The sequence below is a fragment of the Apiospora hydei genome (genome assembly GCF_038363865.1).
Source record: "Apiospora hydei strain CBS 114990 chromosome Unknown utg000009l_segment0_segment0, whole genome shotgun sequence".
Taxonomy (NCBI): Eukaryota; Fungi; Ascomycota; class Sordariomycetes; order Amphisphaeriales; family Apiosporaceae; genus Apiospora; species Apiospora hydei.
This window is the reverse complement of record NW_027117368.1, coordinates 2,751,873-2,779,534: the sequence shown is the minus strand read 5'-3', so window position 1 is coordinate 2,779,534 and position 27,662 is coordinate 2,751,873. Positions and strand designations below refer to the sequence as shown.

Genomic DNA, 27,662 nt, shown 5'->3' with positions numbered 1-27,662 from the left:
CTACTGCATCTCTCTTTCCTCAACGAGCCGTCCTAGGATAATGCTCTGAACAATCAACTCATCTGTGAGGATTCTAGGCATGTTCCGAAGCGGCGTTCCAAAAGAGCCGCTGTTCGTTGTGCTCTGTCTCTTTCTTTTCTTGGTATTACTGACTTGCGTGGGTGGGCCATTAGTCAACACACTGAATATGGTGTCATCGCCGTCGGGATAAACCCAGTCGAATGGGCTTCCGGCTTCATCTCTTTCTCGTAATAGATCTCCGGCCTCCGTGGGAGTATTGACACGCTCAAGGTTTGCCCCTAGAACATGGGCAAGAAAGGCGTAAAACGTGCATCGTTTTTCGTGCTTCTGAGTCTTGGTCTTCTTGACCACGAGCAGAACGCTCATCTCGCTAAGAAGTTTTGGTCGTTGACTGATGGTCTCGGATAGCTTCGCAGAAGATGCTTCGTACCCTGGTAGATCGCGTGACTTGAAGGCGCCGTCGAGGACAGTACTCGGCCCAGCACACAGCATGTAAGGCAGCCAGTCCACAAGAGAACCCTTGGCATTGCAAGCTGATATCCAGTTCCAGGACAAACACGGCAAGCCCAGTGCAAGAGCCTGCATATACTTGGCCTTGCGCGAACAGTTGTCTGTGATCAAAGCAGTGAATCCGGCATTGGCTGCTTCTTGAGTTAGGTTAAGACAGCTTGCTGATATCTTAGACGAAGCTTCGGGAACGACGGATGATTGATCTTCAAACAGGTCATGGAATCCAGCATTCATGATGTGACCGTCGCCTTTTCGTATCAGAGCTTCTATTTTTTCCTTCTTTTCTTCTTTTTCTGCCTCTTCTCTCTTCTGAGCTTCGGTCTTCTTCTTCTTGTCGTTGTCGGATGAACCAATGGTTGTCACGAAAATCATACCACTGAAAATCCCAGACGGGAATTGTAGACTTGTGTCTTTGGCAGCCCTGAACGACCTCGAGCCCCGTGTATGGCCAGCAATAGAGGCTGGCGATGGCGAGGGCCGAGCGAGCTCATCAGTAGATACCGATGATTGGCGAGCAAGTCTGCTAGGCTCCTTTCTGGCACGATCACGTTGGGTACGTTGGCGTGCTGGACTGTAAGTCTTCATAGCCGAGAGTGGCCGAGACTGGCGATGAACCTTGGCTGCGGCTGGCGATGAAAGGTTGTTTTTTGGTGGCTCTTCGCTGCCTTCTTCATCTTCGGTGTACGGAGTTGTACTCGACGAAACATTCGGGGGTGGCACTGAGTGTCGTTAACGTCGACGATCTCGTACCAGGATCGACCAAGTTCGGCGCACTGGACGAAAGGACAGGTTGTGGGGTTGCGACATTCTGGAGCCGGTCAGAACGGCGCGAAGGTTGAGAGGACTGAGAGGAGGGAAGCGGCGCCGTGCTTGGTATTGGAGGAGAAGAGCCCATAGGTTTGGCTTGGTCACCAGGGTCGCTCATAACAATCTCGTCGGTCTCTTTAATCTCGGACCTTTTGAGTCTCTTCGGCGGAGGCAACGTTGGTGTTGATGCGGCTTCGGTTGGCACATTGGATAAGATAGGTGGACTAGGACCCTTGGGTTCGGCTGCCGCTGTGCCAGCAGGGCTCGTCTCTGGAATGAGGTCTCGGCTGCCATGTGTGTTGATAGGCTGCACCCTTGGGAGCAGAGGTATATCCGAAGAAGAAATGCCAGTCTCTTGAGCTGCAGAGTTCAGAGCTCTGTTCTTCTGCGATGCCGTATCTTTGGAGGGTTCCGTATTCTTAGTAGCGACATCCTGAGAATCTGCGACCGTCTCGTGTGCCTCGCCGATATCCTCATATGTTAACTGATCAGCCGAGCGCGACGCGATCTTCCTTCGGTTTGTAGATGGTACCTCAATCAGTTCCTCAGACCTGGAAGCAGGACGAGAGATTGGAATAGCCTTGAGGGACCGTGTGGCCTCTTCCTGCTTGCGCTTCGCTCGGCGTTGACGTCTTTTGCGTATCTCCTGATCCACATCAGAGTCGGAGTTTATCGCACCGAACTCGTCAAGAATCCCTACCGAGGTTTGACGCTCAGCGGGCGAGCTCCGCGAGGGAATGTAGTCTCGAATAGGCTCTGGTACAGATCTGGTTCTCTGGGGCTTCGAATAGGGCGACTCGGGAGCATCGTACGGGTCTTGGGTCGTGGGTACGGGTCCAGATGACGGTGGGGGGACATATGGACTGGAAGTTTCGACCTGTAATTGAGAGGTTCGGAGCCCACGTTCGCGCAGAGGAGAGGATATTAATTGTGGGTTCGGCGAGATGGTGTTTGGGTTGAGTTCTGGCGAGGGCCTTGAAGACGTTGGAGATGCGACCTTCTTTACAGCCGAGGTGAATTGGGTGTTGGCAAAAAGCTGCGAACTTGGCATCAATGGCTCGGCAGTACCACCGGCGTGGCAGAGTCTTGTTGCCAGTGCTGGCGTCTCTGGAGGTGGCACTCCAGTGGAGGAGTTGCGAACGAATGGGGGTGGCAGAAAACCAGAGCTCCGGCGGGGCTGCGATACGGGAGCAACTGAAGAATAGCGATCGCGTTCGTCGTCATCGGAGCCGGAATCGGTCTCAGCATCATTTAGGTTGTGCGCATGACTGGCTGCGGCTGGTCCGAATTGACCCAAGTCGAAATTCACGGCGCCTGTCTCGTCTTCGTGTAGCGTCGCATGCTCGTGGTCGCTGTCGGGACGGGATCGTTGTGATTCATAGCGATCGCCAGAATCTGCGGGTTTCAGTTGAGAAGAAGCGAAGGCTTCTCCTCGGATCTCTCGATATTGTTCATAGCTCCGGCCCTCATTGGACTGCGTGGGTGATTGACTGCCGTCCTCCATCGTTTTCTTCAGTGCCGGCGTTGGTCGCAGCTTCGGTAGTGAGGCATGGTCATCTGCGAGAGTATTGGAACCAATCGCAGATTTGAATTGCCGTTGATTGGTTGTTGTGGTGGATTGCCGTCGTTCCGAAGAAAGGGGCGCCTCTGTCGCAATCACGGTCGCACGAGTGACTGGTGGTGGCGGTTGGGGACGCGACGTGGATACGATGGACGCGTTCGCTCCGGGCGTGGTCTGCTGCTGCTAAAAAAAAGACCAATATCAGTGACATCGTTGCCTGGAGTTAGGCTGGCAAGCTAGGCAGGGTTGAGGTCTGCCAAGCCGCCAAAGGTCGCTAAATATGTGGGCGCACAACAAGCTTACCGGTCTCTGGTGGTGATCTGATTTACCTGCTGGCCAGTCAGCGCTGTAATAAAACTCCTTGAGATGTTTGCAAAGTTGATCGGACGGACGGTCACAAGTGACAAGTCCCGAAGAAGGGATGAGCAAACATACCTTGGTATGAACTGAGGGGGTCGATTGAGCGCAATGGTGATGAACTGAGCTAAATCCTTGTCAGCAATCCTGGAAGCCGATCATCGCAAGCTCCACCAATCGACGTACCTGGCCAATGCCATATAGCGAATGCATGTTTTGCATAACGAGTTGCGAATCCTGGGACTCGTTGTCGCCCTTGTACGCGCGCTCTTCCGCCTTCGCGATGCTTCTCGCAGGCTTCTTTTGACGTGCCATTTTGGACTGATTGCCACGAGGACGGTTGGAGGAGAGCTGAGGTTGTGGTAATGAATGTGGTTGGGATTAATGAACAAAGAAGTGAGATTGGTTTCGCCAAATCGCCAAAGCCACGCGAGATCACGTGAGAGGTCTTTTAGTCGTGGCTACTCAATTAAAGTGTGTACTAGTAGGTCGCACCTGCTCACATGGATCTGTTCAAGGCTTATGAGATCGTGCCCGTGACCGATTGTTTGAAGCTGCTGTCAGTAGGTACTTTAGGTACCTAAGCATATGTACCTAATGTGAACACAAACGTGGTGCGTTCTTACCGATGACCGATGCTGTTTTACGCGAGCGGCGTACGGTCTATTTTTCCCCGGTAGACAACTAGGAGCACAACAAGTAGGGTGTGGTTTCCCGTTGTTCCCCTTTCGAATTGCCATCGCGTTTACGTCTTGGTGCAGTGAAGTAACCCGCAAGAACGTACCACAGCAACCAGCCCGAAAACCATAACTGGTCAGCTTCCGCAAAAGATGATGTCGGGAGGTTGCAGAATCACTTCCCCGCACTGGGACCGGTTACCTGTATGTACCCTTGAAGTCCCGAATTGCAGCAAATAAGACCCCATTTACGTATAGCTTGTGCAATGCCCCGAACAATCAGATTACGCTCTACTGTACGGACAAGTGATTTTACTCCGCTAGATATAAACTGCCCTGTTGATTCGTTACGGGAAGTATTATGCGAGAAAGAGGCGGCGCTTTCGCCATTAAAGGGATATTGTGCGGATATACCGGAAACTATTTCTCAAACGGAGTGGGAGTTTCGGAGTACGAAAACGAAAAGTTGGTGAGGTTTTAGTGGACCACTGCTATATAATCAGGCGCTCGTCTCATGATCAAATGGATTTCTCAGCAGGCTTACAATTGAAAGTTGCGATTCGTTTACCATGAAAGGATCCGGAAGCACAATGGATTACAAACCGAGTGTCTCTACCGGATATAAGTACACACATCTATAAAGACAGTCGAGTGTCGATCATATTTATCGCTCCGTTCTGCTGGTTGCCCATACCCCTATACAGGTTATTCCAAAACGTACCTAGATTTTCTTTTAGCCATGACCTCATTCGATAACGCTGTAGTCCCCAGAGGCTCAGTAGTCCTCATAACTGGCGCGAATGGCTTCATTGCATCCAACATTGCCGATGCATTCCTCAGCGCCGGCTATAGGGTGCGTGGGACCACCCGCGATCCTCTGAAACATGCTTGGCTTCGTGAACTATTTGATACCAAGTATGGACATGGGCCCTTCGAGTTCGTGACGGTCCCAGATATAGAAGCAGATGGGGCATACGATCAAGTCATCAAAGGTGCGTACCAAATAAAGCAACCCTCCGCGTGCCCGGCGATATCCCAGGGGCAAGAGGAAGGCTAACACATTTTTATACTGCTATAAAGGGGTGTCGGCGGTCATTCACACAGCCACCAATCCCAGCATGGATCCGGATCCGCACAAAGTAATACCGGGAACTATTGCCAGTACCGTCAACGCGCTGACGGCCGCGGCTTCCGAGCCCAGCGTCAAGCGGTTCGTGCTGACTTCCTCGTCGGCCGCGGCCTTGATCCCCAAGCCCAACACATCACTCACCGTCACCGCGGACACGTGGAACGACGAGGTCGTGCCTATTGCGTACCGTGATCCTCCTTACGAGCCCGAGCGAGGGTACCTCGTCTACGCAGCTAGCAAGACGCTTGGCGAACAGGCAGCCTGGAAGTTTATGCGCGAAAAGCAGCCTGGATTCGTGCTGAACGCAGTGCTGCCAAACCTCACCTTCGGCGCCAGTTTGGACCCGGTACACCAAGGACATCCTTCTACGTCTGGGATGCTGGCAGAACTCTTCCGAGGGAACCCTGCGCTGTTGGCGGGTCTCCCTGCACGTAAGTTATGGACACCATAGCTATTCTGCAGCTCATCTGGGCGTCTGACCTCAACGTTCGGGTGGCAACGAGCAAGCAAACAATCATTTTGAAGCTAACTGTAAGCCTCTTCCTTGTGTTAGAATACTTTGTTGATATCCAAGATGTTGCGCTGCTCCACGTCGCCGCCACTATCAACCCGACTGTCGTATCCGAACGCATCTTTGCCTTTGCGGAGCCTGTTAATGGTGACGGAATCTTGACCATTCTGCGCAAGATGTATCCCGACCGCAGCTTCCCCACCGATTTCCAAAGCGAGAGAGACCTGAGTGATGTCGTGCTCCGCAAGCGTGCGGAGGAACTGCTCCGTGGCATGGGCAAGAATGGCTGGACGAGCCTGGAGGAGAGTATCCGGAGAAACACCGTTGACCTTGCATGAACTACCACTACCCCGTATTCGCGCAGATGACGGGTGGAAATTCAGCCTTGTCATCACTAAGCTCGGCAGATGGATATAGTGATTACAAACGGGGCGGAGCAGGCGCCGCTTCATGCTTTTTGTCAAACAGTCTGTTTGTCATATTTTCTGTCTCGCAGCCTTGTACTATTCATAGCTCAACTTTCAGCTTGTGCAGCCACTTGTTTTACATGACGTAATGTATAGGTCAGGCTGATTTGAGAAGAACTACCCAGTAACTCATGAGATTGAGCACCAAGCTACGGCGTATCAGGAAACAAGAAGCCACGTACAACCGTAGTCAAGCAGAAACGATACATGTGCAAGTAAGTTTTGGCAATGTGCAGAAAATTACCTACTTAGAATTGTAAGGTCATACGATATGGAAGGTAATACTGTAGTAAGCACGTTGAGTGGCAACTTCCAGTAGCCGCAACGTGACTGCCTATTGGACAACACATCTCAGTCGTCTGACCCAAACCGAATGATTCCATGCACTCAAGCCAACAAGCATTGACATTCACCTTCCTATTTCGATTTCCCATTCGGAGCTCATAGTCCAAAAAAGGGCTGACCTGCCACAGAAAGCCCCCAAACCACAAAAGCAAAGTGAGCGGGTCCTGCGGCTTACCGGTTCATTACAACTTGACCCCTGAAACTTGAGGCTAATGCACTTCGAGGCCGAGCTTCGCGCCACTCACGCCTCGAGTTGCTTGGGTAGCCACTTGACAGCCATTCCTCCAAGCACCGACCAGATGATCACCGCATCCCGTCCGGGCCGCCGCGCTATGCATGGAATTGAGCTTACTATACTATATATTAGCCCCGTATTTCCTTGTCAGCAACGACCTATATCGTCGAGTATATAGTAGCCAACGTTCCGTCTCAAATATGGCCTTTACTTGCCCACTGCTCTACTCGTGCAACTGTCACTTCTTCGGCTTCCTTCTATTAAACTTCAAACATGCGTAAGGGAGCCTTTGTACCTGCGGTAGCCGCATTGGTTCACCTGGCTGCTGCCCGTGATGTTTTCGCTCATTACATGGTCCGTCGTTGGCTCCCTCGTTCTGTTGTGACTGAAACTGATAATCTCGGTAGGTCCAAACACTGTGGGCCGATACCAATCACGCAGTCCAAGATGTCATCGATGCGAAAAACATGGGCATCGCCGCTTTCGCCCTAAACATCGGCAATGTCACCGCCGACTGGGCGACCGACGCCACGAGCCAGCTCTTCAAAGCCGCCAAGGACAACCAGTTCAAGCTCTTCTTCAGCTTGGACCTCGCCCAGCACAAGGACGCTTATTATTACAGCGACCTGCTCAAGCAGTATGCGGGGCACGATGCCTACTACCGGGCCGGGCCAGACCAGCGGCCCTTCCTGAGCACCTTCAGCGCGCAGGGGACCGACGCCAACTACTGGGCCAGCTTCCTGGGCTCCTTCGGCCAGACCAACTTCTACTTCGTGCCCAACTTCGACGATACCCCGAACTACTTCGACAACCCGAGAACTTGGATGAACGACTGGGGCAAGGCGGTCGACGGAGTCTTCAGCTGGGAGACGGCGTGGCCCCGGAACAGCAACACTCCCTCCAACGTATCGTCAGTGCAGGACGAGAATGTGCTCAAGGCCGCGCACGCCAAGAAGAAGGCCTACATGATGCCGCTCTCGACACTGCAGTACAAGCACTGGACCGGTCAGCACTGGTACCGGCCCGGCGAGGTCAACATGCCGCAGCGCATGACGGAGATCCTCGACATGGGCGACCGCGCCGACTACGTCGAAATCATCACCTGGAACGACGGCGGCGAGTCGCACTACATCGGCACGCTGCGCATGGAAGGGATCTTCGACACCATGTACGAGTACGCCAACAACGACAACTACAGCCACGTGGCCTGGCAGCCCGTCTTCACGTCCTTCATCTACGCCTTCAACAACGGCCTGAAAGCCAGCGGCATGCGCCCGCCCATCGACAAGCAGCTCGTCGGCTCCATGTGGTACCGCGCCATCAAGAGGGGCGCGTCGTGCCGGTCGGACCCCGAGGGCCGACCCAGCGGCTCCGGCGCAGCTCAGGATGCCGTCAACTGGGCCGTCGTAGCGGCCGACTACGGCCTCGAGAATCTGCGTCTGCAGATCTGGAGCGGCGGCCAGCTGATCCGCAAGGTCGCCCTGCAGCCCGGTCTGAACTACGGCAGCGAGCCCGGCCTGGCCACGGGGCCCCAGTACTTCGAAGTCATCGACACTGCCAACAACAATAAGATCCTTATGAAAGGACAGGGTAGCGTCGACGTCAAAGCCGAGTCTATTGGCTACTGCAACTACAACTATGTCGTTGCTGGCCTCAATTAAGAAGGTACCATTGATGGTGCCGCATCGCTTGCATACCTTTTGATTCTACCCGACAAGTACATGCGTCAAAGTGTCGTTTGCCTGCATGGCAGGGGTTGATCGGGTTCCATTGCAGCGGTTATGCTCCCGAAGGACTCTTTGCAGCATACGCAGGCAGGCTGGAAGCATGCCTACTTTCTTTTCCACCACCAAGGTACTTCTGGACTCCCAGGACGGCCTTTTCTTCTTTCATGTACATAAAACGATATCACTGTAGATGAACAAGATATCTCGTTTGCAACTCGTCTCCTTCCCTCCCGGTCTTTGAACGTTGCCCCCACTCTTTCATCGGTGATTTTTATCTCCCGGCTGGAGTACGACGGAGGACACGGCCATGATCCTTATAGGTTCCGGTTTATGCAGTGTATATCTATCCCTCCAACTGCAGACGCCGTACATCAACAACCGCGAATAGCCTGGTGAGATGCCGGGGGCCCGTCAGACCGTTTCACAAACATCCATGCTGTTGGCACAATACCCGGGCGAAGATTTGGTCTCCAAATTCCCGAGAGTGTGGGTGTGTGCGGAGGCTGGGCATTGGCTCGGATTTGGTTCGGGCTTAACTGCTGCTGCTTACTCTTGGCTTCGGGTTGGCTTTTCATGATCTTCCCTCTCCCATCCCCCGCAAACTGGGGATGGATAACCAACCCCGGCCTTTGGCAAAGATCCGGCATGCAATATGACGAGACCGGTTCGTGAAGGGATGCGCGTTGGGTCCATGACGCGTAGGCCAACTCGGCATTTGAGACCCGGGAAGTTCCAGTCATAGGGACACGATGATAGCGTTGCCCCAGCTTTTCCCCAACTTTTCCCATGCAGCCCAAGATCTGCGCCCCAGACTGATGGAGATGACTTCTGGGGAAACCAAGTCTCGGCGAAACTTGGTTTGCGGAGAAGAGGTAGAGCAACCGCTGTTCCCGCCGCCATCGATCTCTGTCTGATATCTCGGCTGGTTCCTGTTTGCCTGTCAAAATATAGACGGAAGGGCAGGCTTATTTCGCCATAGACCAAACGGCGTACTCTGTCTTGTCGCTTCCCCCTTGCTGCGGTTCAATGCTGATATCCGGTCGACCCCTTGTCGTCCTTTCACCGGCCTGCATGGCCGACTCCACCCCCGCAATACACTAGTTCAAGCGCAACGCTGTCGGGGATGGTGTGAACCACGGCCAACACCCCTTTGGTTCCCGTCCAGTCGTATAACATGGACGACGCAAGATTCTGGAGACCCGGAGCCAACATCGTCCAGAATTCCCGCTAGCGGATTGTCTTGGAAGTTGGGGTTGCTGGGCGCCGTCGGATACGCGCCTGCTTTTTGTGTGTTCTTATCGTGCTGCATTCGTCTTGGTCGAGGTGATGTCTTCCTGGTACCTAAGGCACATACATGGCCTTGTTTCTTTTATCAGGCTCATCAAGCCGTTAGCACATCTTCTTCCATCGCCGATATCCATTAGAGTTACGGTACCGAGATCGCCAGCCGCAAATGGCGCCATGTGTCGTGTGGATGATGATTGGTCTGCATCATCGCCCGCCTGATTCCGAGTTTGGTTTCCACAGTCCCGTACCCGGACAAGCCGACGATGATTGGGAGACCGTCATAGCAGTACACACCCCGCGCATGCCGGCATCTTGAATGGTCTTTTCCACCACCCCTCTCATTGGCGCCGGTTAACCTGACATATCTCGACGCGAGGAGACCATGCGTCTTCTTCCACGACTTCGCCTATATGCTGTTACCCTATTGGTGCCCTCTCTCAAGGTGAGGCCAGTGCCCCCATGCACAAGCCGGCTCCAGTACTTCTGCCAGATCATGAGGTAACAGACCATAGCTGTGACTGGGTGAAGCCCTGGCGTGCGGAGAAAGGGTAACGTGGGTTGCGCATGATGCTGGGTGTGTTGATCCCTACGCTACTACGCGGGGTACTGTTTCTTTGCATCATTGACACATAGGACGTAAAGGTTCGGGTCATGTACCAGTCGGCCTACTCACCACATATATAGACCGCACCGCGCACCTTTTACACCACATGAGAGCACCTGGCTTTCACTATACCCAATCTTAACGTTGTGTCGTACATTATCACCTGTACTCCTTTCTACAACCACCCCAAAACCCATCAGCATATTGGCCACGAAGATGGGCACGCTTCCCGAAGAGTTCGATATCATCGTGTGCGGCGGAGGCAGTTGTGGCTGTGTGGTGGCCGGAAGGTAATCGCCCCCATTGAGCAACGTATCCTGCTTCTCGAGATACTGACCTGCTAGGCTGGCCAATCTGGACCACAACCTCAAGGTTCTCCTGATCGAGGCCGGGGAGAGCAACCTGAACAACCCATGGGTGTACCGACCGGGCATCTACCCCAAGAACATGAAGCTGGACTCGAAGACGGCGTCGTTCTACGAGTCCCGACCATCACCATGGCTCGCCGGACGCAAGGCCGTCGTTCCTTGCGCGCACATCCTTGGAGGTGGATCGTCGATCAACTTCTTGGTAAGTTCCCTCCAGACCATGCGGTGAATATTATCTCACACAACTGGCAGATGTACACGCGCGCGTCGGCCTCCGACTATGACGACTTCCAAGCAGAGGGATGGAAGACGAAGGATCTGCTGCCGCTCATGAAGAAGCACGAGACTTACCAGCGCGCATCTCATAACAAGTCAGTAGCACCAAACCCACTACTTCCTCATGAGGCAAAGCTGACCGACAGACATAGGGATGTCCACGGCTTCGAGGGGCCCATCAAGGTATCATTCGGGAACTAGTAAGTCAACAATACTCTGGTACGCAGTCTTGAGGAATCTCAGCCAACTATCGGTAGCACCTATCCAATCAAGGACGACTTCCTCCGGGCAGCCGAGTCCCAAGACATTCCTACCGTGGATGACCTGCAAGATCTATCAACGGGTCACGGCGCCGAGCATTGGTTGAAGTGGATCAACCGCGACGTGAGTATCAACAGCCAAAAAAAAAGAAAACGGAAATATCTGTGCCTACCTAACGGGCATATAGACTGGTCGACGAAGCGATAGCGCCCACGCCTACATCCATTCGACCAGGGCGGTCCACTCGAACCTCTACTTGGCATGTAACACCAAGGTCGACAAGGTCATCATCGAGAATGGCCGCGCAGTCGCTGTCCAGACGGTGTAAGCACTTCCCATTGCCAATTTTTTTCCAGCTCGAGGACTAAACAAACTGCAGCCCAACTAAGCCGCTGGCACCGAACCAGTTGAAGACACGAACCTTCAGGGCGCGCAAACAGATCGTGGTGTCAGGAGGTACCCTCTCATCGCCATTGATCCTCCAGAGATCCGGCATTGGTGAGCCTAGAAAGTAGTAATGTTTCTTGCTGTGGGCTTACAGTGATACCTAGGTGACCCCAAAAGCTCAAAGCCGCCGGCGTCGAGCCAAAGGTTAACCTGCCCGGAGTCGGTCTCAACTTCCAAGACCACTACCTGACATTCTCCGTCTTCCGCGCCAAACCCGAGGTCGAGAGCTTCGACGATTTTGTCCGAGGCGTGCCCGAGGTGCAGAAGAGTACGTCGAAACTTGAGACTTAACCCAGACCCAAACTCCAAGAGATAAGTAATCATGTCCGTCGTACTAACGCCCAATCTAGGAGTTTATGACGAGTGGGCCCTAAAGGGGACCGGCCCTCTGGCCACCAACGGCATCGACGCCGGGGTCAAGATTCGACCGACAAAGGAGGAGCTCAAGGAGATGTCGTCATGGCCGACCCCCACTTCAAGGATGGGTGGGAGTCTTACTTCAAGAACAAGCCTGACAAACCGGTCATGCACTATTCGGTCATTGCCGGTTGGTTCGGTGATCATATGCTCATGTAGGTTTGCTTTAATCCTCATATGGCTGGAAAATGGTACTAACCATCGCCACAGGCCTCCTGGCAACTTCTTCACGGTAAGATCATCTCGGCATATGCAAAGCCTCCCTTGGGTCACGCTCAAACCTGAGCTTTGCACAATAAACCACTGGTTTTTCTAGCGGGCCCAAGTAAGGGGCCGATTCATGATCCGACGTCGATGAGATGCCGGGCCATGACAAATCAGTCCAACTGATACAAACACGCCTCTACGCTCTCCCTTTTGTCTCTCATTGATACACTCATCTTGTCGATAAAGGGTCATACTGATTATAAAATGCGCGCAACCCACAGATGTTCCACTTCCTCGAGTACCCCTTCTCCCGCGGCTCCACCCACATCAAATCCGCCGACCCCTACGCCTCCCCGACTTCGACACGGGCTTTATGAACGACGAGCGCGACATGGCGCCCATGGTCTGGGGCTACATCAAGTCGCGCGAGACGGCACGGCGCATGGATGCGTACGCGGGCGAGGTCCAGAACATGCACCCCTTCTTCCGGTACGACAGCCCCGCGCGCACGCACGACATGGACCTGGATGTGACGCGGCGCTACGCGCTTCCGGGCAATCTCAGCGCCGGGTTGCAGCACGGTAGCTGGAGCAATTACTTGCCGGAGGCGGAGAAGCGGCCGGAGAAGGACATCTTGAACAGCAACAAGGCGCATGTTCGTGATGAGCTCAAGTATAGCAGTGAGGATATCAAGGCCGTCGAGGAGTGGGTCAAGCGTCATGTCGAGTCGACTTGGCACAGTCTGGGGTAAGTACTATCGCCAAGCGCATTCAGAGGTAGTAGTATGGCTAACCATGTGTTTTCCAATTGCAGACATGCTCCATGGCCCCGAAGGAAGGAAACAGCATCGTCAAGCACGGCGTGCTGGACGAGCGCCTCAACGTCCACGACGTCAAGGGCCTGAAGGTGGCCGATCTCAGTATCTGCCCCGACAATGTCGGATGCAACACGTACGCCATTCCTTCCCCTCTCGTCAATTACTTATCCTTGTAACGTGTAGATATAGATACATCTTGCTGACTCTACGATATTGCAGGTACTCGACCGCTCTTCTCATTGGCGAAAAGTGCGCCATGCTCGTGGCTGAAGACCTCGGCTACTCAGGGGAGGCGTTGGAAATGAAGGTGCCCGACTATCACGCGCCGGGCGAGATGCGTCTTTCCTCCCGACTGTGATTTTCCAGCTCCGGGGAAAAGAAACTACATATTATGTTAATGATCTACTACTGGTTTTGGGGGAAATTAATTTGGAGTTGGGCTTGGGTTTAGTTAATTGCCAGAATGCGAGTTCAATATGAAGTGTTCCTTGATTTTGTTCCTGCCAAAGATCTGTATCTCAGGGGTGGTGCGACTGCGACGCTGTAGGGACCCGAAACAAATATGCATGCGGCCTCCCGTGATCACAGGGGTAGTTGTCGGAAAGGCACAGCGATCTCAATTGTTATGATCCGATGCTACACACCAGCTGAGACTGTTTATGCGATGCGATGCTCACCATGATTGACTGGGTGGTCCAACCGGAGACCGTCCCTCAGGCGATATTCGAACTGAGAGTCCATTATATAGGAGCGGTGTGAAAGCAGAAATGGTAGTGCAGCGTAGGGTGGTATTTAGCATGCCCACCTCTTCCATTTTTGTGATGCTCTGCATACGGCGAAGACGAAAACAAGATGGAGTCACACAACGATTCAACCCTGCCGGGGCTTGGTGCCCAGCGTCATCGTGCAACACGACCCCCAAGATCGATTTGAAATCTAGAACCAGTGCATTCACGGTCAGCTCCCGCGGGGAGGCTTTCGGTGACGTCTCCGGGCCCAGATCATATATCAAGGTCAGGAATCCGCATGCGTACCGGGATGCGGCATAGTTGACACACGTCCCAGATGTGGCCTTTATCTACTTGACTTCGTTTCATCGTGGATTTGATTAAGTAGGAACTGACATGATGGCAACAGATGTACTGAAAAGGGCGTCCTCGATGAACAGGAGCTGTGATGATGATGCAGGCACGGCGGCTTTCCAGCTTTATATGTCATCATGAACCGCGAGACTTTCAAGGCCGGCATTCCAATTGACAAGTCATAATCCTTAGCCGTCACCTATTGAGTATTCCTTGCATGGCGTTGACGACATGCAGCATCGGAGCCATAGGCTATGCAGAGTGTCAAGCCCTCCCGCCCGCAGAAAAGGAATATGTCGCAGTCGTGCTTGAAATATTGACTCGTGTGGCGCGCAGTGGCAGCCTGTTTACCTGGTATTGCGAGAGAAAAAAAAGTGACAGCCGCGGGATTTTGTCGTATGTCGCTTCGCGGAGTCGCACAAGATCCTTCGCTTATCGATCGGCAGCCAGTTGCAGGCCAGGGCCGCGCATCAGTTGGTGATCCCGGATCTCGTTTCCAGAAGGTGTGATTACATCCTTCTTTTATTCCCCACTCTCCCACCACTTTCCGTCGCATGGGTCGGTAATCGGCGTGGGTTGATGAGATGGACAGCCGCCCGGGACCCTCTTCCGAGACATTTATGACATTCCAATTTTCGAGCCGTTCCTCTTCCCTCCCTACCTCCCTCTTTCTTTCCCATTGGGGAGTTTGATGGATGGTATCGGGGGTCCCCGCCCGCTAGCCCTCCCACACGGGACCGTCACTCCTCCACGTGAGGCGGCCCTGACCAATTGCTGACGTGACGGGGAGGTGACAGGGTGGTGGTAAGCCAGCCGTACCTATCTACCTACCTACCTACTTCCTAGAGAGCTAGGGAAAGGACGGAGACGGCCCCAAGTTTCAGCTTACCATGACAGGATTTCCTGACATATACATGATTACGGTAGCGCCGAACGCCACTAACCCCCGCTAGCGGCCAATGAGGCGGCCCAGGCATGGAACCACCGAAGGATTGGGCGTAGCAAACCCTGCAGTCAGCACTGCGAACCGGTGTAATGTACATGTATATATAGATAGCAGCTAATGCGGCAGCCCCCGGGCCCTGCCAAGGAAGTAGGTAGGGCTGATAGGCAGGCAACTGCATTTCCTGCTTGTTGGACGTCTGTCTGTGTGTATGTGTGTGTTATATATGTGTCTCTGAAAAGATAAGTGTGATATGTCTGCATGGTGGTCAAGCGGAGCTCTCGCGGAGCCGACTTTGCCCATCCTAACCATTCAATGCAGCCTCCTCCTTGTGGAGGGTATAAATGCAAGCCCTATCGCCAGGAACACGAGTTGGGCAACGATGCGAGGAGGAGGGCAGAGCCAAATATTGAATAGAGAGAAAAACAATCAGCTGACCGGTTTCAGCTTAGTGACGACGACTGAGTGCGGTCGATGAGGGCAAAACCGAAGGAAGGCACCTCCCCCCAACACGAGTGCAATCCCTTTCAACATCGGGGTCCAAAATGTCACATGGCACACGAACTCGTAGGACTTGGTCACTACTTACCTGAGTGCTCCCCATAAATCGGTTTGCCGCTTGCCTGTGTGGTTTCCTCTTGTCCCTTGCCCTTCTTTTTTCGCCTCTGCCCCGAACGCCACACGATTGTGTATCCGCCGAACGCCTGCTACAGATACACCAAATACTGCCTCTCCTCGCTCCAATCATGGCGTCGAGCCGTTCGCTCCCCGAGCTTGCTCATGTCATCTCGTCGTGTACGAACCGCATATACGACGCATACGATGATGAAGGCATCCCTCAGCCCTCCTTTGATGTAGGCGCCGACCACTTTAGCGGCCCGTTCACTCCCGCCGTCGAAACGAGCCGTGTCAAGCTCCTAGAGGCCCTGGACGAGCTCCGCGCTCTGATCATTGGCCCTGCCGGCCATGTCTTCTTCCTGTCCTTCCTCATGGTAAGCATCCGACGGATGTCAAGTGGAGGTCGCCTTGCTCCCCAGGTCACTCGCACCTCACATAATCTTCACTTGTTTAGGATTCCTATGCTAAATCATGACCTTTAGCCTGCACACACTGCCACCCTACACACGTTATACAAGTTCGAAATCGCAAAGCATGTACCCCTCGGCGAAGCCATCTCATATGCCGACCTCGCCTCCCGTTGTGGACTAAGCGAGTCGTCAACGCGTCGGCGGGTACGTGCCGCGATATCGCTCCGTATCTTCCACGAGACTCCAGCAGGCCTCGTTCAACATAATGCGGCCTCACTAGCTCTAGGCACAACAACTCTCCATGACTGGCTTGGCATGGCCACGGAGGAGATTGCACCAGCTGCCCTGAAGATCGCCGAGAGCATGGAGAAGTACCCGGCCTGCGACGACCCCACCAAAAGCCCGTTTTCCCTTGCGCACAATGGCAATGGTGAGAAAGACCTCTTCGGTATCGTCAGCGATCAGCCTGCACGTATGGAGAGGTTCGCCAAGGCCATTGCATGGAGCATGAAAGTGCCCGGCATGGAGCCACGGTATACCGTCGACAATCTCGGCTGGGAAAGCAACTGCCCCAAGGTCGTCGTGGACGTCGGAGGTGGCATGGGCGATCTGTGCAAGGCTATGCTCGACAAATACCCCGGCATTGAGACAGCCATCATCGAGGACCTGCCCGAGGTGGCGGCCCAGGGCGAGAAGGCCGTCCCTCCTGAATACAACGGCCGTCTGAGCTTCCAGCCATATAGCTTCTTCACCGAACAGGTCGTCAAGGACGCCGACGTCTACGTATGGCGGTGCGTGCTGCACGACTGGCCCGACAGCTATGCCGATACGATCCTGCGCAACCAGATCCCGGCCCTCAAGCCCGGCGCGCGCCTCATCTTCAACGAACGCTGCCTGGCGGCCCCAAAAGCATGTGATCACGTCCAGGAGCAATTTGCTCGGTAAGTCCACGCACGTGTCAAGGTGCTTGTACAAGGTAGCTAACCTTCATAATAGAGCATGCGACACGCATATGCAATCGTGTGCAAACGCCAAGGAACGCACATACGACGACTGGGTGTCGCTCTTTGCCAAGGCCGATCCGCGCTTCAGGCTCCAATCAGTCACCACACCGCTGCACTCGGCTCTATCGATCATCGAAGTCGTGTGGATGGGTGACTCGAAGCAGCCGGGACACCTCGATATCCACTCACAAGCCCCGGTAGAAGAAGCTCCAATTGATGACACATCAATCGACCAAACCTCGGTTGGTCATAGCAGTGTCGATGATGCCCCCAAGGATTACTTCATGGCCCCAGATGAGTACGAGACCAGTACGGATGGGAGCGAACTGTCTTACGTGCCTGAAAAAGCCGTTGTGGTGCATTGCGGTACATCGAAGCCCGAAAATGGCTGCCACGAAGTTCGCATTGCAGACCCTTCAAGAGTTAGCCAACATTGGCTGTCTGATGACGAGGGTGATTGAACCCGGGCCGGGCCGTCTGCTGAACGGTGTGGAGTTGCGTTCCCAGGCTATTTTAAATGGCCACCTGCTGAGTGAGCGAGCGAGCAAGCGTTGCCTTCCTTTCATTTATGTATGGATATATTAACGATCATAGAGGGTGCGTCCCAGGATGTGTGCCAGCGTCTCTAAAGGATTTAGCTGGATTAGCTGGGACTTGCCCTCTGTTGTCATTTTCGTTTTCAAGCCTCTCTTGAGTTCTCATCGTTCAATGGGGATGTTCAATTGTAGGTTTGTGATAGGGATTTGGAATTGTGACCGTTCTGCCTGGCCAACGACAGGGATATTGTCGTAAGCCCTAGGATGTCATGGTCGAGTTGAGTGTCAGCTGGGCACGGCACGTAAGATGCCATTCTGGCCCAGAATACCTAGAATCAAACGAATCAAACTCAAACCCGCAAGGTGCTGGGTCAAGTCAATAAAAGCCGGGCGACTTCTCTTCATTCGAGCGGCTAGCCCAGTTGGACATACATGCGCCTGAATAAGATTGATGATCCTTGTGCCGGCCGTACCGAAAGGTGCATCACAATGCCGATCGGATCTTGGCAAGGCCGCCTTGAACAAGGGACTTGGCCTGAGAAATGCGCAAGAATGATTCGTGTTCCTGTCGGTGCAGATGAGCCAAGGCGAGTGCAATATATGTGCGATGCTGCCCCCGTTTCCCCAACCCATGCTTCATCAATTCAGCGAGGATCGCCGCGGAGAGAGTGGTTGATATAGGCAAGTTGTGGGGTGTTAGGCCCAGGATCAGGGGCAATCCCCGCATTATGGAGAATATGTGCACGGTGATATGAAGTCCACCTGGGGAACAATTTTCCGTCCTCTGCCTCAATGCGCCGTGGGTGGAAAACCATGGATTCGAGGGACTGCCGAGCGTTTTGCTCGGTCGGAATACCTGCTATCGTCGATACGTCCGTGGTAGTGGCAAGGCCCTGGCAGTATAAGTATGTAAACCCAATGAAATCCCATCGACTCATAGTTTCGTACAAATCTCAAGAAGTCAAAAGCGCACCGAACTCACCTGAGCTTTCCGGCATCACCATCTTGCACCATGAGATTTCAAGCAACGACCGCGTTCCTCGCCTCGGTGACAGGCGTCCTGGGACAGCAATGCCCCCTCCCATCGTCCTACAAGTGGACCGACAGCGGCGTGCTGGCCGAGCCCAAGTCGGGCTGGGTCGCGCTTAAGGACTTCACCATCGCGCCGTACAACGGCCAGCACCTCGTGTACGCGACGACGCACGACGCGGGGACGGCGTGGGGCTCCATGAACTTCGGGCTCTTCTCCGACTTCAGCGCCATGGGCTCGGCGCCGCAGACCGCCATGAGCAGGAGCACCGTGGCGCCCACGCTGTTCCACTTCGAGCCCAAGGACGTCTGGATCATGGCCTACCAGTGGGGGCCGACGGCCTTTTCCTATCTCACGTCGTCGGACCCGACCGACGCCAACAGCTGGCAGGGGCCGAACCCCCTGTTCGAGGGCCAGATCCAGTCCGACACGGGCGCCATCGACCAGACCGTCATCGGCGATGACACCAACATGTACCTCTTCTTCTGCGGCGACAACGGTAACATCTATCGCGCCAGTATTCCCATCGGCAACTTCCCCGGTAGCTTCGGCTCTCAGTATGAGACGATTCTGACGGACACGAGAAACAACCTGTTCGAAGCCGTGCAGGTGTATAGCGTGCCCGGCCAGGGCTACCTTATGATCGTCGAGGCCATTGGGTCGCAGGGCCGCTTCTTCCGCTCCTTCACGGCGAGCGACCTGGGCGGTACCTGGACGGTCCAGGCCGGATCCGAGAGCAGCCCCTTCGCGGGCAAGGCTAACAGCGGCGCCACCTGGACCAACGACATCAGCCACGGCGAGCTCGTTCGCACGAGCGCCGACCAGACTTTCCCCATCGACCCTTGCAATATCCGGCTCCTCTACCAAGGCCGTGACCCCGGTTCGGACAACGGCGATTACAACCTGCTGCCTTACCGCCCTGGTCTGTTAACGCTTCAGTAGTGGCTGTTCACCCTGTCTTCTGGATGGCACATCTAGGGTCAAGTCCACATGGAAATGGCGTCGTATCGGAGAATTGCAGAGTGTACACTGCGAGGGCACCGTCGATTTATCAATATAATTTTAGATTAAACACCTAGTGTTCAAATACATCTGGGGCGACATCTCGCGAATATTAATCTCCGTCTTTGCCTCGTTTGTATCGTTGGCCAGACAGCGTAAGGGTCCTAGGTTCCTGTCACCTCGTTTGTCATGATGGCATACTACAAAGTCGTTAGTGTAGTCAGAAAGCTGGGGCGGCCAGGATTACTTACTGCTTTTTGTGTCTGATTTCGGCACCTTGAAAAAGATATAGTGTCAGTACATCAAGATAGAATCCTGCTAATAGGTTCCGGACCACAAGGATCATAGTGCAGGTGTGAGGAGTCTTGACTTATAAGCTCCTTCTTGGGCTTGTCGCCCTCGTTGTCCTAAACACCTACATGTTAACCAGAACCAATAATTCACTGCTTAGAGGAGCATTACCTCTGTCTAATGGGTTTGTCAGTATGAGTATTCACCATGAGTTCGAATATAGAGACTCACCTTGCGCTTTTGAACGGCTTGGGTTCTGTTAGTTTTCCACGACAGCTCACAGATCTGCGCGAAATGCATTGCAAAGGGTTTACGTACGCTCTTTAGTCTGGCCTATCATACTCAAGTCAGCAGATAAGTCAACAGAGGAAGGAGAAGCAACACTTACAGGGCCAGAGAAGTTGCGCTGCACAATTTATATTAGCAACTCTTCATGCTCAAGGGTACCAAACCCCGATGTCATTCAAGAATAACTTACAGGGCCGCTGCCACCCTTCTTGTTGATGTTCTGCTGTAATAGTATTGATTAGTAACAGCTCAATGACCAGGGGTAACTCGATGGGGGAATCTACCATGGTTGGTTGTTGTTGGTCGGCCGCCTCGGTGCCCTCCATCGTGGTCCAATATCGGATTGGTTAACTTCGCTCGCTGGACGATATTCTTCATTGGTTCGGTAAGGTAAAACGAGGGCTATGAAAAGGTTCAACTGAATTAGAAGGAGAACTTTGAATGATTTCGGGCTATCCCAATACTACCTGGGGGTTGAAATCAGTTATTGCTGGCGTCTTGCAAATAAATCTTCAAATGGATGGAGAAAACGCAAGAATGGGGAGATGAGGCCTGCCTTGCCTAAAATCCTTAGACGAGCATTCAGTCTTGCTTTCCTCAGTTCAACCTAAGTTACTTAGGTACCTCGGCATTTTATGTACTTCGCAAGATGCACATCAAATATGCAGGCAAGTGGGATCAAGTGTTCCTTCCCCAGATACTACCTAGCCCTCACGGACGTCTCACAACCCCGGAATCTAGCAGCCCCAGCACCATCAGGATTGTAAATTTGAACTTCATATTTATTTTGCTCTGCGATTAGGTGCTAAGCTACACCAAACATGAGAATAAGAATGCAGCGAGAGGGTAGGCTAGGGGGCTCTGTTATATTGTATTATATTTCCAAGTCAGGGGAATATTCCGCAGTAGGTACTATTCTTGCTGAGATGGAGTTTCTTCCGAAATTATTTTAGGTAGGTAAGTACGTAGCTACATACTAATCCCATACGCAAGCGAGGATGCCAACCTTTCGTAGATTGCCTCCTACCGAGGGTTCGTATGATATACGGCCGTTATTCCAATCCGCCCAAGACTCCTTCAAATCTTCTATTATTTTACTGAGGTCTCGAACTAGGGCATGGACATGTTGATAAGTGCCCACTAGTTGAGGATGCTGTCGAGGTCTCGTGTCCCAATATTCGATGCTCGAGGATATGTCAACAAACTTGCAGCCATTTCCACGGAAGACATGGCAATCGGGTCTAAGTGTCCAAGGCCTTTTCACTTCCGGTTTCCATTCATTTCGCCGAATTCGATAGTCAATGAACCATAGTCGCGAATCTCCGTCGTAGGTCATGAGGAGGTCACGGATTATACCTGTGAGCCCCGTATCTGGGCTTGAGGTGGCCCACCCGGATTTTAATTTCAGATCCAGTTCCCAGGAGGGGTCGAACTCGAGGGCAAGATGTTGAGGGTCGACGAAAGGAATTTTAATAGCATGATAACCTCGCTTCCCGCCCCATCGATCGTAATCTTGAGCTTGGACTAGGGGAATTTGAAGACAGACCAAGTCCCTCTGGGGATAGAGCGTAAAAGACCTTTGCTCTTTGCTGTTTTGCAGGAAGGTCCCATTTAGTTCCACCTGGATCTCGAGTTGCCACCAATGTTGAACCGGGGCAGCATGCAGTTGTCGTCTTACCGAACGCCGAACCTTCTTCATCCGACGTCGTAGTGCTTGGTGCGAGTCCCAACATGCAGCCCATAGACCACCGTGAATCATGTACGTAGACGGATTCGTCGTTGGTGAGTCTTGGGTATTTTTCCGCCCAATGCGGCGCCATGAGGTGCCACAATTGTATTTCGGGCGAGAACGTAATGTTGGGAGGTGGCGTCATCGGAATCGACCTGTATCCACGATGCCACTGTCTATCCAGCTTGTATCTATGCAGTGACTGCCAGTCGACCTTCTCGCCCTTTTCACGTTCCGCGAATGATAAAAACTGGAACGAAAAGAAGTGCGCGCCGCGCTTGGTGCGTAGAGAGCGTGCAGCTCATTCCCAAATCATGCATCGCACCTCCGGCGGCAGCCGGGGAAAGTAATGAAAGACCTCAGGTGGCCCAGTGGAGGTTGGATAAACCATCTTGTCGAGCGAAACTAATAAGTGGTATTCTTATACTTAGTATACAAGGAGATGTTGTTGAATATGGCGAGAAAATGGGCGGCGCTGGTTTGCCTGGATGAGTTGCAGCCGATGGTGATGAGTGCTGAACGAGGTCAATTGATAATTACGAGAAATGGAAAGGAAATAATGCGTGCACTCCAGAAATAATTACGTGTACGCGAAAAGCCTGGGATGGTATGACTCACTCTCATTCATTTAGATCTGAGTTTGCAGCGCCCTTGGCTATTCTGGGTTATAGAAAAGGGGGCAGCCGCTTGGAGCCCGTTAAGAGTCGAGTCATCAACAATCTGGTGTTTCGATACATAAACTACATTTGAATTGAAGTTTGGTTTCCGTATTCCCTACTACGAACCAATGATCTTCTCCAGATACGCGAGCCAGTTCAACCCCAAAACCTTGCGCATCTTCTCCTCAGACCAGCCCTTCCTCGCCATTGCGCAAGCTAATTCGGCACGATCGGCCAGCGGACCGAGCGGTTTTATGACCTTCTGTGACCCCCACGGGGTGAGCTGCCGGGCATAGCCTTTATCTTTGTTGCACCATGCCATGAACTCGCTCGGTCTTCCATGGCCCTCACTGGCATCAGATCCGATCCCCACGAGGTCCTCGCCGACCAGGCCGATGACATAGTCGAGCGCATCCACGTAGTCGTCGACGGTACTGTCGTTGCCCTTGGCCATATGCGGCCCAAACTGGGACAAGCCGACAAAGCCGCCCTTGGAACCAATCAGCTTGATGAGGTGGTCCGATTTGTTGCGCGGGTGATCCTTGAGGCCTGCGGGCAGCACGTGGGAGAAGCACGGCGGTTTGCCCGCGGGCGCGTATAAGATGGCGTCCTCGCTCGTCTTGGGCCCGACGTGGCTCAGGTCCAGCACGATGCCCAGCCGCGCCATCTCGTCGACGACCTCACGCCCGAACCCCGTCAGGCCGGAGTCGTTCAGCTCGGTGTAGCCGGCGCCCGAGTAGTTCTGCGTGTTGTACGTGAGCTGCATCTTGCGGACGCCGAGGTCGCGAAACACGCGCAGATAGTCGAGCTGGTCCTCGATCCCCGCCGTGTTCTGCCACGAGAGCAGCACGGCCGTCTTTCCGGCGTCTTTAGCTGCCCGGACGTCTGCCGCGCTGTGGGCTTGCATGATGAGGTCGCTGTGCTCCTCGAACCACCGCTTCCACTGTATCACGTTGGCGAGGCTGCCGCGGAGACCCTCCCACAGCCCACAGGTGCACGACACACCCGTGATGCCGCCCTTGTGCCACGCCTCGCAGATGTCGCGAGACCAGTTACAGATGTTGAGTCCATCGAAGTGGATGGACGAGGCGTAGATTTCTCGCCCTTCTGTTTCGGTAACCATTGTTATTGCTGCTGGGGGATGTACTATTGAACTGACCAGAGCAAAAGAAATACACCAACCCGGTTTTCATATACTGCTTTCTTAGGCATGATGATGACCAGCGAGCACGTCTTATGTCCTGTAGGGGCATAGGGGGTCGGAAGCTTACCCGACGGCGGCGCGGGGTCCGATGCACTGTTTCTGGCAATTGTCGGGCGTGGCCCGACGCATCAAGATCGGCTACTGATATCGAGGCCCTATCTGACTGGACTACGCCATCATCCTATCCACTTTAACTTACATCACATCAGCCCGCGACGCAATCACGTTATTGGCAAACTCGAGCCGACTGTCTTGCCGTGCATTATGTGGTTGGGGGACTGCGGTTGGCAATATGGCTTAAATAGACGTGCTATTCATGCCGTTTCGAGCTTCCAAAATGGAGATGAGCATAGGTAAGGACTCGTTCTCGCTTACAAGTGATCATGGACAGCACCGGCATTATACAGAAGGTCGACTCAAATGAGGGCCATAGTGAAGCTGAAGTGACAGTTTCCCCAGCCAAAGTACCTCTCAGAAAGAGGTTGTGGTCTGTCGTCTGGGACTCGTTAGATAAGACACCTGAAGAACGCAAGTTCATCGCCAAGATCGACTGGTGGATTTTGAGCTACTGTTGCGTTTCTTATTTTTTCAAGTATCTCGACCAAACCAACGTGAGTGTCTCTCCGACTCCAATATGCCACTCGACAAGTCACATTCATCACATTCACTGATACTTCTTGCCCAATAGATCAGCAATGCATACGTCTCCGGCATGAAAGAGGATTTAGTCCTGACCGGCAATGATCTCAACTTTCTTACCACCTTTTGGAACATTGGATATATCATTGGCCAGCTGCCTTCCCAGCTGATATTAACCAAAGTCCGACCCTCCATCTGGCTTCCCTCTCTCGAGTTGATGTGGAGTCTAATAGTTATGGGCATGGCTGGAGCCAAGAACGTCGAGACACTCTACGCACTGCGGTTCTTAACCGGCCTGCTCGAGGCATCGGCCTATCCCGGCATCATGACACTATTGGGCAACTTCTACACCCCCTCCGAGCTGGGGAAGCGCTCTTGTATCTTCCAGGCCTCGTCCAGTGCTGCCCAGATGTTCTCAGGATACCTCCAAGCGGCGCTCTTCAGCGGTATGAATGGGAAGCATGGTGTGGCCGCTTGGAGATGGCTGTTTATCTTCGATGGCATTATCGGTGTCCCTGTGGCGCTGTACGGGTACTTTGCGGTGCCCGACTCGCCGACTACGTCTCGGGCATTCTGGCTCAAGCCCAAGGAACGCGATATGGCCATTGCCCGGATGGAGTGCGTCGGCCGCAAGCCGATGAAGAAGCTGACCTGGAAAGTCATCCGCGAGATTGTGACCTCGTGGCCCGTCTACCTCTTCTGCGCCATCTTCATCGTGCACGTCCTCGGTATCCGCATCTACTCCTACATGAACCTATGGCTGAAGGCGACCAAGCTCTACACGACTGAGGAGATCAACATCATCCCAACCGCCGGCTACGGCCTCCAGATCTTCTTCACCCTGTCGTACGCCTGGACCAGTGACGCCCTCGGCCTGCGGTGGCCCGTCATCATCTCCGCGTGCGTCGTGGCGCTCATCGGCACCATCATCCTGTCCGTGTACCCCGAGCACAACCTCGCGGCCATGATGACGGGCTGGCTGTTGACCTTCTGCGAGACGGGCGCGGGCGCCCTCATCATCACCTGGATCAACGAGATCTGCTCCCACTCGGCCGAGCACCGCGCCATCATCATCGGCGTCGTCGAGACTGCCGCCTTCACTTTCCAGGCCTGGGTCCCGCTGCTGATATATAACACGGGCGAGGCGCCCAGGTTCAGGATCGGGTACCAGATGGCGTCGGCCTTCTTTGTGCTCGAGATCGTGTTCACTTTGGTGATTCTGTATTGCTCCAAGAAGTGGCCGCAGGGAGGAAAGGAAGAGCCGCCTAGGGAACAGGTTGCTGATGGGGATACAGCTCACGTAGTGTAGTTTTGATTCAAGTAGAACTAGTACGATGGTGATAGGGTCCTTTTGATATATGTCAATCCTTGCCATGGAATCACTTTGCACTTCGCTGATCCACATGTTCATACGTCTCAGAAGCAGATTAGACTTAGGTTTGATCACAGTTAGTGATTCCACTGCATGGCAATCCGTCGGGATCGACTATTATGTCACTACTACATTTTTACCCATTCCACCGCCACCCGTTTATGCTAGAATCGAGTATGATGATCACATGAACTCCAGGCCGCTTAGCGTTTACTCCAAGGCATTACTGGTAAGGTTTCATGGTGATCCCGTTTGTAACAACATCATGAGTAATGATTGCATGTGAAAGGCAGTTTTGTTTTATTGATTCAAACGAGCGTGATGACATGCTAGCATTTTGTCGACTAGTGTAAGAAACCGGAGAGGAGAGTGGATGCTAATCCACCCACATAACCCCTGAAAGAGCCATGGCCACCTCAAATCTCTTGCTTCGGCATATTTGGTGCCTCGGTGACACTTCGATCCAATGGCATTGAATTTATTTGATATGGAAAGAGCACCGTTGAAGAAACTATTTCCGATAGTAGCCTGGCACCGTCAATAAGGATTGGGCGAACTCGATGAGCTACTTCATGATAAACAATGGACTCACATTTATGCGCAGACGGCACCACCGTTGTGGTTGCCAGCGCAGTTGTTGCCTCCGCAAGAAGCAATGAGGACGAACTGGCCGTTCGCGCATTGGACCTAGAATCACACGGAAAGTCAGCTAATAGTACAGAGCATGGATAGCCGGGTAGTAGTTAATGTCTTCGAAACAACATCCGCACACGAAGGAAGTAGGAGCTTTCACATACGATGCTGTGGCAGCTGGTATCACAACCGAAGCCGCTGCCGCTGCAGGACCCGCCGATGGGGAAGGAAGCGATGGGGGCTCCGGCCGAGGCACCGCAGGTTCCACGGCGATCCAGCGTGTTGACCTCCTCGGCAGGGGCCGCCATGACCGGGGCGACGGTCATGAGCAGGCCGAAGAGGGCGGTGAGGGCAGAGAATTGCATCTTGCTGATGTTGTAGATGATTGGAGTAGGAAGAGGTATGAATGGTGGGCTATGCTGTGACTTGATGCCTCGAAAAGTGAGACCAAGAGCGGAAGTTGCACCCCTTTTATAATCGTCGAATCGTCATGAGTTCTACAGACTTCCTCGCAAATACCTTCCACGGTGGGGAATAGTCCTACCGATCATGGATCAGCCGGTGTTCCCAGTTAACTATCCCTGTGAACTACGTTGGCCTGCCCACAAGTTACAGCCCCTCGCCTCCCCAAGCTATTAGTATACTGTTGCCTTTAATGTTGCCTTCACACAGACCTGCATCTACCCCTCACGACCGTGCCTATCAGGTGGCGTGAATGGGAGTTTCTAACGTCAGATGAGGTGTTGCAATTTGGTGAGATCCTTTCTCATCTCTTGTGCGACGACTGCCTCCTTTCGGCGCCGAAATTTAAGGAGTACAACAGCCTAATACCGGAGCTCATTCGTGTCTTCGGTGTATCACTTGTCAAACTAACCCCATCAATCTCACGAACAATCATAACCTCGCCCGGGATGAGAGAATGCCTCTTGGTGGTATTCATGACCGGGAATATCTTGAAGATGCTGTGCTGGAGATTAACCAAGGATGAACATGGTTAGGAATAATCCCTCGTAGCTCTAGCTCTTCCCCAGATTTGTGAAAATTGCACTTGCCGCTGGAAACTATCTGCTGACATGCATGCAAGTCTCCTTTGGTGGTAAGCTGACTATACGCGGGCAGCACAACGGATAGACCGGAGCCACCAGCCGTTATAGTGAGACGTATCTCAACACTAGTTTGATTGGACAGCCC

The 27,662-nt window shown here is 53.3% G+C and overlaps 10 protein-coding genes across 10 annotated transcripts; 6 read left to right on the top strand and 4 right to left on the bottom strand.

The window, feature by feature from the left end:
- PG997_012643 (DNA repair protein rhp9) lies at positions 1-3,571 on the bottom strand (the record flags this gene model as incomplete). The annotated part of the gene is made up of 3 exons (XM_066816957.1): positions 1-1,250; positions 1,306-3,082; positions 3,443-3,571. 3 exons carry the CDS (start codon positions 3,569-3,571, stop codon positions 1-3), a joined length of 3,156 nt encoding a protein of 1,051 aa, XP_066662649.1.
- A 1,101-nt stretch (positions 3,572-4,672) lies between these two features.
- PG997_012642 (uncharacterized protein) lies at positions 4,673-5,911 on the top strand (the record flags this gene model as incomplete). Its single annotated transcript, XM_066816956.1, has 3 exons — positions 4,673-4,925; positions 5,014-5,493; positions 5,616-5,911. 3 exons carry the CDS (start codon positions 4,673-4,675, stop codon positions 5,909-5,911), a joined length of 1,029 nt encoding a protein of 342 aa, XP_066662648.1.
- Positions 5,912-6,893: 982 nt separating this feature from the next.
- Positions 6,894-8,281, top strand: PG997_012641 (uncharacterized protein; the record flags this gene model as incomplete). Its single annotated transcript, XM_066816955.1, has 2 exons — positions 6,894-6,974; positions 7,028-8,281. 2 exons carry the CDS (start codon positions 6,894-6,896, stop codon positions 8,279-8,281), a joined length of 1,335 nt encoding a protein of 444 aa, XP_066662647.1.
- Positions 8,282-10,016: 1,735 nt separating this feature from the next.
- PG997_012640 (alcohol oxidase) lies at positions 10,017-13,389 on the top strand (the record flags this gene model as incomplete). Its single annotated transcript, XM_066816954.1, has 12 exons — positions 10,017-10,132; positions 10,319-10,528; positions 10,583-10,808; positions 10,859-11,082; positions 11,140-11,266; positions 11,331-11,467; positions 11,523-11,641; positions 11,715-11,858; positions 11,941-12,075; positions 12,496-12,961; positions 13,060-13,164; positions 13,251-13,389. 12 exons carry the CDS (start codon positions 10,017-10,019, stop codon positions 13,387-13,389), a joined length of 2,148 nt encoding a protein of 715 aa, XP_066662646.1.
- A 2,413-nt stretch (positions 13,390-15,802) lies between these two features.
- Positions 15,803-17,549, top strand: PG997_012639 (sterigmatocystin 8-O-methyltransferase precursor; the record flags this gene model as incomplete). Its single annotated transcript, XM_066816953.1, has 3 exons — positions 15,803-16,048; positions 16,157-17,025; positions 17,081-17,549. 3 exons carry the CDS (start codon positions 15,803-15,805, stop codon positions 17,547-17,549), a joined length of 1,584 nt encoding a protein of 527 aa, XP_066662645.1.
- Positions 17,550-18,636: 1,087 nt separating this feature from the next.
- On the top strand, positions 18,637-19,596 carry PG997_012638 (uncharacterized protein; the record flags this gene model as incomplete). The annotated part of the gene is made up of 1 exon (XM_066816952.1): positions 18,637-19,596. One exon carries the CDS (start codon positions 18,637-18,639, stop codon positions 19,594-19,596), a length of 960 nt encoding a protein of 319 aa, XP_066662644.1.
- A 247-nt stretch (positions 19,597-19,843) lies between these two features.
- PG997_012637 (uncharacterized protein) lies at positions 19,844-20,561 on the bottom strand (the record flags this gene model as incomplete). The annotated part of the gene is made up of 8 exons (XM_066816951.1): positions 19,844-19,856; positions 19,908-19,932; positions 19,991-20,063; positions 20,119-20,124; positions 20,179-20,280; positions 20,336-20,353; positions 20,426-20,458; positions 20,520-20,561. The coding sequence occupies 8 exons, from the start codon at positions 20,559-20,561 to the stop codon at positions 19,844-19,846; spliced, it is 312 nt and encodes a 103-aa protein (XP_066662643.1).
- A 2,180-nt stretch (positions 20,562-22,741) lies between these two features.
- On the bottom strand, positions 22,742-23,746 carry PG997_012636 (uncharacterized protein; the record flags this gene model as incomplete). The annotated part of the gene is made up of 1 exon (XM_066816950.1): positions 22,742-23,746. One exon carries the CDS (start codon positions 23,744-23,746, stop codon positions 22,742-22,744), a length of 1,005 nt encoding a protein of 334 aa, XP_066662642.1.
- A 464-nt stretch (positions 23,747-24,210) lies between these two features.
- On the top strand, positions 24,211-25,775 carry PG997_012635 (uncharacterized protein; the record flags this gene model as incomplete). Its single annotated transcript, XM_066816949.1, has 2 exons — positions 24,211-24,438; positions 24,516-25,775. 2 exons carry the CDS (start codon positions 24,211-24,213, stop codon positions 25,773-25,775), a joined length of 1,488 nt encoding a protein of 495 aa, XP_066662641.1.
- Positions 25,776-26,432: 657 nt separating this feature from the next.
- PG997_012634 (uncharacterized protein) lies at positions 26,433-26,836 on the bottom strand (the record flags this gene model as incomplete). Its single annotated transcript, XM_066816948.1, has 2 exons — positions 26,433-26,525; positions 26,636-26,836. 2 exons carry the CDS (start codon positions 26,834-26,836, stop codon positions 26,433-26,435), a joined length of 294 nt encoding a protein of 97 aa, XP_066662640.1.
- Between the last annotated feature and the right edge of the window lie 826 nt (positions 26,837-27,662).